The sequence below is a fragment of the Emydura macquarii genome, unplaced genomic scaffold (assembly GCF_026122565.2).
Source record: "Emydura macquarii macquarii isolate MOO-44397 ecotype Brisbane River unplaced genomic scaffold, CSIRO-AGI_Emac_v2 contig_3113, whole genome shotgun sequence".
In the NCBI taxonomy this organism is placed as follows: domain Eukaryota; kingdom Metazoa; phylum Chordata; order Testudines; family Chelidae; genus Emydura; species Emydura macquarii.
The window spans coordinates 4217295-4231281 of record NW_027133250.1 but is presented as its reverse complement, the minus strand read 5'-3'; the positions used below and the strand labels follow the sequence as shown (position 1 = coordinate 4231281).

General features: G+C 51.1%; 1 protein-coding gene across 1 annotated transcript in view; it reads right to left on the bottom strand.

The window, feature by feature from the left end:
• Positions 1 to 360: 360 nt before the first annotated feature.
• The window catches only part of SDC3 (syndecan 3), a 63165-nt gene continuing 49538 nt past the window's right edge, over positions 361 to 13987 (bottom strand). Inside the window, exons 2-5 of the mRNA XM_067530780.1 lie at positions 11646 to 11763; positions 8997 to 9559; positions 4084 to 4360; positions 361 to 3702 (exon numbers count right to left, since the gene is read on the bottom strand). Of these exons, the coding sequence (XP_067386881.1) occupies positions 3536 to 3702; positions 4084 to 4360; positions 8997 to 9559; positions 11646 to 11763 (1125 nt within the window). The 3' untranslated portion in view covers positions 361 to 3535. The remainder of the gene's footprint in view (positions 3703 to 4083; positions 4361 to 8996; positions 9560 to 11645; positions 11764 to 13987) is intronic.

The following is a 13987-nucleotide window of genomic DNA, read 5'->3' as shown; positions in this document are numbered from 1 at the left end:
TCTTTGCACTATACCTACCGCGAGCTGATTTTCATAATGAATTTCCTTCTTCTTCATTGCCAGATCAACAGCGGGGGGAAACCGCCTGCTTTCCACCATCCCCTCCCCTGGATCAAGGTTCTCAACAAGCTCCCCAGAGCCCGAGGAGAAACTCATGTTTCTTCATGTGTTGAAAGCGGGATTTTCAAAAGCACCCAAAGGAGTTAATCCCATTGATTTCCAATGAACCTTGGGTCCCACAATCCTAAACCCACTGAAATCAACAGGAGTCTTTCCTATGATTCCAAGGAGCTGTGGATCAAATCCTTACAGTATTTGGTTATTTACAGTTCTTGGATTGATTTCCTCCAACAGATTAAGATACAGGAAGCCACTTTCATGCTATGGCTACTTCTAGTCCCCCAGGCTCTGCACAGAAGACAAGACATTATACAAATCTGGAATGTTTTTTCCTAGCTGTTGATTCTTATGTCTACCCTTTCACTTCAGGATAACTGAAACAGTTGGAAGTCCTATTGGTGATTGATTTAAAAAAAAAAGAAAGAAAGAAAGAAAAGGTGTGCAACAAACCAAGATAAAAATCTCCTTGAGATCACATCTGCTTTCCAGTCCAAGAGTGACACAGAAAGAGAGTTGTAGTAGCAGATACTGGAAAATAAATTAAGACATTGGTCAACTCTGATCAGTGTTTTAATTAACTTTTTTTTTTTTTGTCTTTTTGTACTTTAAATTATTTTAAGTGAAAGCAAAGAAGGATTTCTCAGCCTGCTCTAATGCTCACATATTGAGCTCATTACTCAATTCCAAACTTATAAAAGATTTAAGTATCAGGATTACAACTTAATACCAGCTGAGAGGTCTAAGGTTAAGCTTAAGTGAATAATAATAAAAAAAATTGTATTACAGTACTTCAGACTATTAGAGACAAAATTAGAATGGAGAAGATTAATGTGGAAGCTGAGAAAAGCAAAATTTAAAAGATTAAGCGTTGAGGTTTTCATATATACTCGAAATATTAGGCCCATGTCTTTCAAAAGGGACTAGTGATTTTTGGTTGCCTCGATTTTTGGGGTGCCCTACTTGAGACACCTTTAAGGGACTTCGTTTTCAGAATGTGCTGAACATCCACGCCCTGCAAACCAGACAGGACATCTGTAAATACAGACATTCAAAATCAAAGTCCCTTTTGAAAAATCTCAGCCTAAAGCTGGTGGGGAAAAAACAAACCTCCATCCAAATTTGCTCCAAACCTTGAAACATTTGGCTCAAACCTCCCGGCAGCTCTACACTGTTGTACTTTACACGTCTGCATTCTGGATGGGACCTTTCATACGACAGCGGGCCTGATTCTGCTGTCAGTTACACCAGCGTCAACTGGGACTAACTCTGCTGACATCAGTGAAGTTACACTGGTGTGACATCAGAACCAAGCCCACCGTCTCATTCTTGTGCCTTTCACCAGATACCAGCTGGTCTCACTGGAGTTTGCTTTGGCCAAAATTCTCCTCTCCCATCCACAGGGCAGAGCCGCTTTGTTTTCTGGGCTGTGACAAAACCTTTCCTGATTCTGTAAGCAGCGCTTCCCTGGCGCAGCCCAACGAAACAAGCCCAGAACATCCCTTGCCAGAGAAGGATGAAATAGCAGGGGCATATCCTGCTTCCAATTACACATGTGCGCCCCCCTGATCCATGAGTGAGTTCCATGGGTAACAAGAGCTCCAGACTGGTTATTTGTGGGGACTGACCCAAGCACCTGCATCTACAATTCCTGAGCTAAATGGCCACAGGCATGAGCTAGTGTACTGGGAAACCTCTACCCATGATCCAGCCGCTGGAAGGGCTCAAAGAGTCAGACTGTGTGTTGGGTGGGGGACATCAGGATGTCGAATGCTTTTCTTTTTTTTTTTTTAAATAAATACAATAGCAAAGTTGGGGCCTCAAAAGAACATGGTCAAAATCACCTTTTTAAAAACCTAGTTTCCTTAACTCTGTTATGAACATCCCTTTCCATTATTAAAGCTGGCCAATTAAAATTTCTCACTGTGAATGTTCTGCCCTACAGACCCAATCCCTGGGTTCGGGATCAGGCCCCCACGCCCTTTTATTGGTGTTCTGTCTTAAACGCACCTTAGATGATTAAAAACACATTAGTCAGTTTCAAGGCTGCTTCTAGTCAGTTTCCCTTTCCGGCTCCTATGCAAACCTGATCCAAAGCCGGCTGGAAGCCCATCAGGACCTAGCGGTAAGGTTCAGACAGGAATTTTAAAAAATAATAAAATTAAAAAATAATAATAATAATGGAAATGTATCGATCTTGGATTTAAGAAAAGATCCATTTTTGGAGCTAAACTGACCTGATGGTGACCCTGGAAAAGCTACCCTTGTCTGCATTTTTTTAAATTTCCTGGAGGTGTCTATAATTTGGCAGGAGCTATCACCAAATAACAAAATCTGAGGAGAATGGGTACATCTCCTCCTTGATTTTCAATTCTTCATTACTGCTGCAAAGCACGGCTTGGTGAGGTTTGTGAAATATCATCACATTCCAAGGAACTCAGAAGAGCTTTTAGCCTTTTGTTGTTCTTGTCAGTTCCCCGTTCCCCCCCCCCCCTATGTCCTGTTTCATCACTTAAAAAAATCAGTGTTGGTTGGTTGTTTGCAAAGAGTAGAGAATACTGCGCTAGCTGAGTTTTATTCATCACAGTGAAAACCCAGCAAAAGCAAGGTCCTCTTCAATCCCAGCCCACAAAGCATGGTTTCTATACACTGAAGGTCTCTGGCTGTGCACAGCGATGCAATGAAGTGAAGCAGTGTCAGGAAAGGAACACCACACGACTGCAAAATGTGGCTCCCTGCAGCTATGTGAACTCTCTGAAGAGGTGATCTAAAAGCTCAGCTCCAGCCCGCTGGTCATTTTTCATTCTGAGAGCAAACGGGAGCATTTGATGTTTCATCGCATTGTGCTTTTTCAAGGCTTGAAAATGTCTTTGACAGTCGCATCCTCTTTCCGAATAGAGCCACGGAGCAGCGAGTCCTGGTAAGAAACCAAATCCCAAACCCACAAAAAGAAAGAAACCCTTTCCTCCCCCCAAAATCTCCGCCCTCCCCCCAATTCTGGTAACAGGTGTTCAGATCTCAAAGTCAGTCATGTCGTTTGGGAAACCCAGGAAACTCGAGCCGTTGTCAGCAAAATGACCACCCTGGCGTGCTTTCAGCTGAGGAGTTATCATGTAGGCACTGAAAGTTAGCTGCCTGTTTGCTCCTCGTATGGCTGTCCTCTGCAAATGCTCCATCCGTTGGACAAAGATTACGGTATTCATTTAAAAACCGGTGACCGTTTTATTTTTATATTTTTTTTTACTGAAGATGGGTTTTTTTTTTTTCTTTTTACTATTGTGTTTGTTTGTTTCCAACTCACCGTCCCATCAGAAAGAGAGCGAGAGAGAGAAAGAGACTGGGTGGGAGAGAGGGATAGAAAGAGGGGTTGAACCAGAAACGGTGTGAAACAGAGAGAGAGGCACTCTGGGCTCTTTTTTTATGCATAGAACTCCTCCTGCTTGTCGGGTTTTTGGTACGTGACGTTCGCCTGCTTTGGCTCCTCCAGCGTGTAGCTCCCTTCGTCTTTCTTCTTCATCCGGTAGATGAGCAGCATGACCAGGAAGGCAGCAAAGAGCGCCCCGACCACGCCGCCCACAATGACAGCTGCAATGGAGAGCAAACGAAAGAGCCAGTCAGTTGGCCAGCACCGACGGGGGGCTCCTGCCTGCCAACAGCACTGCTGACCCCAAATCACCAATATCAGATATTTAAAAATAATCATTGGGTGTCTTTTTATTCGCCTACCTCCTCTTCTGCCCCGTCCCCCTCCCAGTAAACTGCGTGGCATTTTGTCAGTTTGGGCAAGTTTGTTATTCATGCTGGAAATCCTCGGTCATAGCCTGAGTCATAGCCTGAGCCAGCCGCCCTTCAGGGAACAGGTGGCGCGGAGTCACTAGGGCCTTTTGCAGAGATTTCGAAGGCCCAGGAGACTCTGCCCCTCCCAAGCTGTGGTTACCGTGGCAGCGTCAAGGATTCGGGTCTCACCTATTAGCACCTCTTTCCTCTCCAGGATGTTTTTCTGGGGGAGCTGCGCGGCCGAGTTCCCAGAGTCTATCGTATTGTCTATGATGCCGGGCTCTGCGTTCTTCCCCGGCCCCGGCCCTGCTGCCAGGGTAACCGCAGCGATCACTTCGTTATTGAGTTCCGGCCGAGTCGTGCCTTCCTCCTCACGGATCTCGAAGTCCCCGCTGGGCCCTCCGCTGATAGGAACCTCCAGCTCGTTGTCGAGGGCGGGGGACATGGTCACGTCCGGTAGCTCGGTCTAGGAAAGGGAACGAGACAGAGGAGGAGGAGAGTCAGTCATCTAAGGCTGGGAGGAGAAACAGCGACAATGAACTGCTTTCAGCTTCGCTCTGCCTTTCCCCTGTCAGATCTCCTCAGCTCCATTCCCACCCCCATCAAGAAAGACCTTGGAATGGAGGCAGCTATTGCAGTGTGCCACCCCCTGGGTCAGGAGAGCTGGGGCTCAGCGAGGGGTAGTTAAGGCAGCCCAGCCTCTTACAGCTCGATTGAAATGTCCCAGGAGCATTAGACATCCCCATCTTGGATGACACTAATAAACACCCAGCCTGTACAGCCAGACTGGCCTGAACCAAACCTCGCCTCCTCCCACCCTCAATACCCTATAGCTTTGATCACTACCCCATGCCTAGACCTGGACCTGAATCTCGCAAACAGCTCATCTTTATAATGGACCAAACCAAAGTCTTGGACCCCAGCTTCTCCAGAAGCCCTGAATTTATCATCCCTTGACTTTCTGGCCTCTACCCCATTAGACTCAGAGCTGATCAAACAATGGAAAGACAATTTGTTGCAAAAGATCTGAAATTGTTTCCATGTCACAGGGTTTGAAATCAGCCATTTTTCTGCTTTGGACATTTTTCACGAAATATTTTTCTCAAACATTTGGAATTTTCAAAAAGCCGGGGCAGGAGAGAAAAAAGAAAAAGCAGTGGGAAATACCTCGAGGCCTGCGTCGGGGGAAAAACAAAAATTGCTATTTCAATTTCGAGGATTTTTCAAACACCAGAACAAACTTTGCAATTTGAAACCAAATGTCACACAAAGTTTTGTTTCTTTCTGAAATTTCCCATCAGAAAATTTCGTTGAAAATGCCATTTTCTTGCATTCCCCCCCCCATTTTTGATAAAACTGCATTTTCTGGTGGGGAAAATGCTTCAGTTCAATAATGCAGACTGGCTCTATTTATTCCTTATTGTCACCTCGTCCCCTCTACGTGCATGGCGCAGGGGCCTGGCGCTCGGGGCAAACTGCGCTTCCTCTGGTGCCTGCCACAACGGGCGCAGTAGCTAGATCTATTTAAACAACAAAAGAGGGGGGTGGAAAAACACCCACAAATGAAATGGAAAACCCAGAAATGAATTCCAAGTCGAATGAAATGAAACAAATGTTTTGTCTGAGCCAAAGTCATTTTTTGGTTTTGGCACCACACTGAAAAATCCACGATGGGTTCAGCTCCAAGAGGGAGGGCCGTACTTGGCATTCACGAGCTTCAGATCCTGCTGAGATGGACAGCGAAGGCACAGAGGCGGGCGTGGGCTTGGATCGAAAGGTGCTTTTCCCAGGTGGGGTCGTGAGTCGCTAACCCTAAATATCCCCTGATGCTGCCCCTGAGCAGGAGGCAGTGTGCTGTGAACTGGAGGGGGCTGACTAAGCCCAATACAACAGCCATAGTCGGCGGGGGTCTTTCCCCAGGGGTTAGCTTCTATAACAACAAAATTCAAGAGTTTGAGGATGCCCGAAATGCTGCCCAGCCTGGGTCCAATCCTGTCATCTGCCCCTGGGCGGGGAGCCATGGGGGGTTCTCTTCCCTCCTGTCTCCCTTCAGCCACTCTCAGAGCCTGGCCCCACAGCTCCTGTGCTGGGGAAGGTGGCAGATGAGCTGGAGTCATTTGCTGGGGACAGCGCTGTGGCCCCAACCCCGTCGCACATCCGATCTCTCATCCTTCAGCTCCAAGAACTTAGCTAACTCTTTTTTGAACCCTGTTGTAGTCTTGGCCTTCACAACATCCTCTGGCAAGGAGTTCCACAGGCTGATTGTACATTGTGTGAAGAAATACTTCCTTTTGTTCGTTTTAAACCTGCTGCCTATTAATTTCATTTGGTGACCCCTAGATTTTGTGTTATGAGAAGGAGTAAATAACACTTCTTTACTTACCTTCTCCACATCAGTCATGATTTTAGAGACTTCTCTCATATCCCCCTTAGTCGTCTCTTTTTCAAGCTGAAAAGTCCCAGTCTTATTAATCTCTCCTCATATGGAAGCTGTTCCATACCCCCTAATCATCTCAGTTGCCCTTTCCTGTACCTTTTCCAATTCCAATATAGCTTTTTTGAGATGGGGCGACCGGATTTGCATCCAGTATTCCAGATGTGGGCGCCCCATGGATTTATAAAGAGGCAATATGATATTTTCTGTCTTCTCCTGGCTGCCACGTAGATATACCCTCGATGTGTCTGGATAGTGCCTACCGTGATAAGGCCCTGATCACTCCTGCCTTCTGCTGACACAGCTAAGTCAGGCAGGACTGTGATGAGGTGTGACTCCTGATCAACAGAGTCACGCTGGCAGAAATCTGTAGTGTAGACACAGTTATACGGCTAAACTGCACTTTCATCAGAGTAGCTTGTTTTGTTCAGGGGGCTGGAATAAGCTGTACCAGTAAACAGCCAGCTGTAAGCTGTGTCTGCACTTTGCCGGCTGAGTATACAATATAGCTCTCCCAACGAAGCGCTCCAGTGTAGACAGAAAGGTTTTACTGGTTTAGCTATACCAGTATAACTATACCGGCAAAGGCCAGATCCTTGACATAGCTGTGTTGGTCAGAGATGTGAAAAATGATACCCCCACCCAACAGAGCTCTGCCAGCAAAACCCCAAGCGTAGACACAGCTATGCCAGCAGAAAAGTGCTTCCGTCGGCACAGCCTACGTCACTCAGGGAGGGGGTGTTACTATCTGTACTGGCAGAAAAACACCTTGTGTCTGCATACGCTGGTTCTACACTAGGGGGCTCCGCCAGCTTTGCTATACCGGCCAAGCATCTGTAGTGTAGACAAGGCCCAAGGACAGAGAATCAGGAGCTAAAGGTGGAGGAGACCTGGACGACTTATGAGGCCTTGATCCTGCCAATGCAAGCTTATTTCGCACAGCTGTAGTACCGAGAGGAGGGATGGACCAGCGGTCAAAGTACTGGCATGGCATCTGGAAACACAAGTTCAATTCCCTACTCTGAGTGTGGGCGAATCACCTAGGGTCTGTCTACACTGCAGATAAAAACTCGCAGCTGGCCCGTGCCAGCTGGCTCAGGCTCCCAGGGCTCAGGCTGTGGGGCTGTTTCACTACCTGGGCCAGCCGCAGGTGTCTAATTGCAGTGTAGACACTGTAGTACCCATTGTGCAGTGAGAATAACACCACTGCCCTCCTAACAGGGTGCTGCTAGGGCAAAGGCATCAAAGATTGGGGTGCTCAGAGAGGAGGGTGACAGGGTCACCGAGGTACCTAAGACAGACGGGCAGCTGGAGCCAGCCAAAGGTGGTTGGGGCCTTGCTCTTGGTTTTACAAATCCTCAGGGGCTGAGTTTTGGCTTTGCAAAAGCAAAATCCTACCCGGCTGGCTCAGATCCCAGCCCCCCTTTTATTCAAAGCCCCAGAGTTTAGGGGGAGAGGACCTTCAGGTAAATGATCCTCTCTCTTTCAGTCTCAGCTCTTCCCCCCTTGGCCATCGTGGCATCACTTGGGGCCCAAACCCATCCAGTCCATGTTCTCGTACCTTGGCCAGTCGAGCAGTGGGGCTCCTGCAGCAGATCTCAGCCTTGGCAAGTCACCCACTATGCGGCCAGGCCATTGCACAATCCCACCCCACTGCCCCATTAGTACCCCCTGTGCTGTCCTCAGCCATTCTCCCCGCTCCTGCTTTACTGCCCCGTCAGATGCCCACACAGGGCTACGTCCCCCCCCCCCCCCCCACCTCTAGCCGTTGCTCCACCTATCTCCACTCACGGGTCTCTTGTCTGCTAAATTCTGATCCTTGTGGCTCCCTGATTGTTTTTGTTGCTCTTCTCTGAGCTCCGTCTGATCTGGCCACCTCTGTCTGGGATTAAATGACTCAGACCCAAGTTTCCACCCTCCCCCATCACCTCCATGCCATCCCTCTTCCCAGACGGACTCAGACTCTAAGGTCCGAAGGGACCATTATGATCATCTAGTCTGACCTCCTGCACGATGCAGGTCACAGAACCTCACCCACTCCTGTAATAGACCCTGACCTATGACTGAGTTACTGAAGTCCTCAAATCATGGTTTAAAGACTTCAAGGTACAGAGAATCCACCAGCAAGTGAGCCGTGCCCCATGCTACATAGAAAGGGGAAAAAACCCCAGAACCTTTGCCAATCTGCCCTGGGGGAAAAATTCCTTCCCGACTCCAAATATGGCGATCAGTTAAACCCTGAGCATGTGGGCAAGACTCACCAGCCAGACACCAGGAAAGAATTCTCTGTCGTAACGCAGAATCCATCCCATCTAATGTCCCTTCACAGGCCATTGGCGTATCTACCACCAGTAGCCACAGATCAGTCAATGGCCAAACCAGGCTGTCCCATCACACCATCCCCTCCAGAAACTTATCAAGCTCAGTTTTTGAAGCCACAGGCCATTAAAGTCAATGAGAGTCTTTCCTCGACTTCCTTGCCCTGGGGGTACGTCTACACCGCTTCTGGGCGTGAGCCTCCAGCCCAGGTCAACCGACTTGTGCCAGCAAGGCTCGCGCAGCGCACAGAGCTGTGTGGGCATTGCTGTGACATGGCAGCTCAGGCTGGGGCGGGGCAGAGAATTTTAGCTCTCCCCTGGCCCCTGGCAGACAAACCCTCGTCCCATACCTGGGGTGCGTCCGTGGCTGCCAAGGTAGCAGCAGGCGGCGTCAAGATGGTGCTTTTCTCCGGGAGGTCCACGGTCCTGGCGGTGCTCGACTTGGACACGACTCGGGGCCTGGCGGTGCTGGGGGTGACGAGCCGGAACGTGGCCGCCTCGGGGACCGTGCTGGCTTCCCTCGCGGCCGTGGTCGGCGTGTCCAGGGTGGTGGCTCGCGTCGTGGCCGTCGTCGTGACGAAGGGGGGCAGGAGCCTGCGGACGGCGGTTGGCTTGGCGGTGGGAGGGGTGGGGCTGGCCGCAGCGGGGGTTGTGGGTGGCGGAGGGTCACTGGCCGTGGCGCTGGTGGTCGCGGCTTTCCAGCTGGGAATCGCCAGTGCCTCCGTCACCCGGGGAACGTACAGGACGCTGGTCGCCGGCTCGGGGGTGGTTTCTTCGGCAGGTAGCGTTTCGAAGGGAGTTGCCACGGGCTGCGCGGAGGTGACGGGCAGCGCGGCCGGGGCGGTGGGCGGCATGACGGACGCATCGGTGCGGAGCCTCACCGCCGTCTCGACCCCAGACTCCTGCTCGAAATCTACAACGTGGGCAGAAGCGAGGCGGTGAATGTGCCGCTGCCCAGGCAGAGTCGCAGCCTGGGGAGTAGCAGACGGGCATTCCCCCCCAGAAGTCCCAAGCCACAGAACGGGCAGCGGGGCGGCCAGCACGCTCGGGGCGTGGGGCTAACGGCCCTACAGCAGGGGTCTGCGCGCCAACGTGGCGCTGTAGAGCGGCGAAGGAGTGCGTACTGTGGTGCTGGTGGACCCCCTCACGCTATGGGGCATGCCCCCCAGCGAGGCACGGAGGAATGTTCGGGGGGGCACGCGGCAGAGCTGGGGCCAGCCCCCATGGGGGACAGGGAGCGAGTGCCCCCAGCCCAGCTGCGCCCCCAGCCCCTGCTCCGCCCTCATTTCCTCTCTGCCCCCAGACAGCTCCGCTTCCAGCCCCAGCTTCTCCCCCATCCCCAGTTCCGCCCCCAGCTCTGCCTGCAGTTCAAGCTCCGCTGGTGAGGAAGCCTTGGCTGGGCGGTAATGGAGTGAGCATGGACAGTTTCCTTTACTGGGAAGGGGGCATGCCGGGAAAAGTGTGAGCACCACGGTTATAAGGTAATATTGAGGTGTTTGCTCTAGGATTGTACAAGTGTTTGCTCTGAAACGGTAACGCCTCGTACACACACGCACCACCAGGAGAGAAGCATACTAGTTTACCACAGACGGTGTTGGGTCCTGCCCAGAACCAAATGAGCCATTGTGGAATGTCAGAGGGCAAAATAATTTGGTGATTTCACTCACCCATGAAGGGGAGGCATGTGAGGAGACTTGTCCCTTCAGCTTGAACTCTGGGGAAAGGGAATAAAAATCCCTAACAGGAAGGAACTGTGTCTGTACGTCGCTTGGACTCTGAGGAGCAAGGATTACTAAGCATAAGCAAAAGATCCCCAGACTTGGCCTGCATTAGCCCTAATGGATACATAGAGCTTGCTGATTATAGAAGCTTCTATTACTTTTAGACGACTGTAACTCATTTGTGTGTGTGTGTGTTTACCTGCTTTAACCTTGTAAATAACTCTCTTTTCTTTCTCTTAGCCAATAAATCTTTAGATCGTTAACAACAGGATTGGCGACAAGCCTTGCCTCTGGTGTGAAAGCTGAGATGTAATTGACCTGGGGTAAGTGACTGGTCCTTTGGGACTGGGAGGAACCTGAATATTGTGAACTTTCGTGTAAGGGACCATCTATCACAGAGGCAAGCTTACCTGGGTGACAAGATAGATCAGAGCCCCCAAGGGGACGGGCTGTCACTCCATGTTAAGGCTGTTGTAGATAGGGGTGTAAGCTGCTAAACGTTTAAATGTGAGCAGCAGTCTTACCATTATTTAGTTAAGCATTTAATTAAACCCCTGTGGGCTGCTCCCCCCACTCCCAGGTCCCAGCCAAGCTACAGCCAAGCGGGGACTTCTTCCCTCCCTGGTCGCAGCTGGGTCCCACGTCCCGGCTGATAGCCAATAGCCGGCTCCAGCCACCCGCATCCCACCCATTTAACCGTTTAAACGCTCTATTTTTAGACGTTTAAATGGATAATTCATTCACTGAATTTTTACATCCCTAGTTATAGCGCACGAGGCGTTCAAACTTGCTGCTTGGTTGGTGGACTTCTAAGTACAGAGCTCGCCGCCAGCGTGGGGGATTGTGCCCGGGTCTGTAGCAGTCTGCCCTGAGGCTGGCACCCATGGGCGTGAGCCAGTCCACGTAGCCTGGCACACATTCCTGCGCATCGCCACGGCACAGCCCATTTCCATGAAGAAACGAGACCCATATAGTGCTGGCACATGCTGGCAACCTGCAAACGCACAGGCCGTTTGCGAAGGCCAACCATGGAACTCCCAAGAGTTGCACCTCCCCAGGCAGGCTGGGAGAGGGCTCATGACCATGGCGAGGTAGGTTTGAGACCTCCCCTGGGGATGGGTGAGGTGTAATTTACTCCCTTCTCTGGAGCAGAATGAAGGAAACTCTTGAGGTTCTGGTCACCTCATAGGCCAAGCATTGAAGGCAATGGGAAAGCTCCCAGAATTCAGCCAGGGAGCTCTTATCTGATCCCCTCCCCTTGGAGGCCTTTATACTTACATCCCGAGCCAGACCCTGAGTAGAGATCGTCAGGTTCATCATCGGCAAAGGGGTCATCGTCCCCTGACCCTTCCAGGTCCACAGGCCTCTCGTAGTTTTCGTTACGCCAGCGCTGTGCCTGGAATCGAGCAGAGGAGAGAGAGTCACACAGGGAACTTAGTAGTAGTAGCATTACATCACCACACAGAGGCCCCTCGTGAGATCAGGGCCCCATTGTGCCACGCGCTGCACATGCACAGGGGGAGAGACAGCCTCCACCCTGAGGAGCAACACACAGACACAGGGTGGGAGAAGGAGCAGAATGGGCTGGAAATTGAACCCAGGACTCCTGAGGACATGTCCAGTGCCCTACCCATTGGCCTACACTGCCACTCAGCACCAGCCCACATGCTCCAGATGCACACAGCCCCCTCTGAGACTGGTAGGGGCTGCAGTCCATGTGTCACGGAGAGGGCAGTTTTCCTAGACTTGTAACAAAGGGTCAAACTTCCCAAAGCACCTAGGTGATTTAGGATCATAAGCCCCAACGTCATTATTTACATCTCAGTAGCATCCAACGTGCCCACGGTACTTTCCAAATGCAAAGGGAGACACAGTCCTTGCTCCACAAACAACATACAGTCCCAGCCTTTTTAAATTCCTCCTGCTTCAAAGAGGAACTCGGGATTATTCAAGGGACCTGCTGCCCCCGCAGAGAAGATTGAATTGTGCAGCTCCCTCTGGAACGGCACAGGCAAAATGAATGTGAAGTTTTTAGGGTGGAGGGGGGCAGATGTGCTTTGAACTGTATTAACATCACAGCAGGGCTCAGCGGCGCCAACCGAGATCAAGGTCCTCGGGTGCTGTACACACCCAGTGACGCCGGCCAGCCTAGGCACTAGCTCTCTTTGCTGCTAGTGGAGGCTGCTACCTGCACAGCAAAGGGAAACTCACCACAGCTGGTCAATTTCCCTTCACCCGAGCTGCAGGCACAGTGCGGTGGGGACTCTAATGGCGCAGGGAAGTGACAGGATGCAGCGTGGGGGAGGCTGGAGCAGGGGTTGGTGGGAGAGAAATGAGGGTGGGGCAGAAGGTTTAAAAGCACCTAGGGACATCCCCGCTTCAGGGTGGAGACTTGGCAGGGATGCACGCTAGCAACCCCCCGGCCCTCAGGCAGAGAGCCTGGACAGTTCATAAAACAACGCCCTGCGCAAGGTCTCGGTGGAGCCACGCAGGGGGCATTACACACCGGGAAAAGCACACAAGCAGCACCGGTGTTTGCCATCTCCCTTGCTGCAATGTCACAAACCAAATGTCCAATGCCTCGGGGCTGCTGCCGTGACCGCTGAATGCCCTGCACTCTCAGCGGTCAGGGTGGAGCACACGTTATGGAGTCCCAGACTCCGCAGGGGTACATCACAGGCCTTTCTTTTCTTTCATCTATTGAAGGGCGGAAACAGAAGTCCCGGTAAAGCTCCTAGGCCTTTCGACCCAACCCCTTGAAATGGAGAGCCGCCTTTTCCCACAGATTGATTCAATCAGCAGGGGGGAATCCGGCTCTTTGATGGAGGCCCATGTTGGTTGCAGCTGACGAGATGGGTAAGATGACCTCATAGGTCTTCTCCCTCTCCAATTCTGTTGCTTCTCTGAGTCTCTGCTTGCCATCAGCCAACAGGCTCAGCTACAGATTTATTGGTAATAGATACAATCGCCAGTGGGGCTCAGAGAAGGGTCTGCCACAAAAAATACCCTTAAAGTGCATCTAGAATCAGAAAAGTACCGTACAGCTTATGGGAGGGTCCATGTTATTCTCTCGTAGAGCTGGACTTAGCGTGCAGGGCCGTGTGCAAAAGTGTTTGAGCAATTGCACGCCTAGCCCCCACGCTTGCGGTAAGTGCCCATGCAGTCACACAGCTACATAGCTACTTGCTCAGGCAAATACCCCATTTGCATGTGTAGTCTTAGCAACCAGTCAGCAGTTGCTGGTACATTTTTACATGGTCTCTGTCACGGTCTCCCTCTGCTCCTCTCACTACACCTGCTTCTCTGGCAACAGCCTCGCCTGCATCTCTCCCTGCAAACTCGCTATGGTCGGTGCAAGAGCCTTCCCCTCTGTAATTCTGTCCCCTTGGCACAGCCACCCTGTATCTTTGCCCCTCTCCCAGCTCAGCTAAATTCCTCCTTTCGCCCTTGCCTGCAGCTGTTTCTCTCTCTGTCCAAGTCTTCACTACAGACCCCATGTCGGTATAACTACGTCACTCAGGGGTGTGAAAAATCCACACTGCTGGACACCGTAGTGACGCTGACAGGAGAGAGCTCCCCCGTTGCATAGGAGTGTGTTCACTTCAGCACTCCAGTAGTGC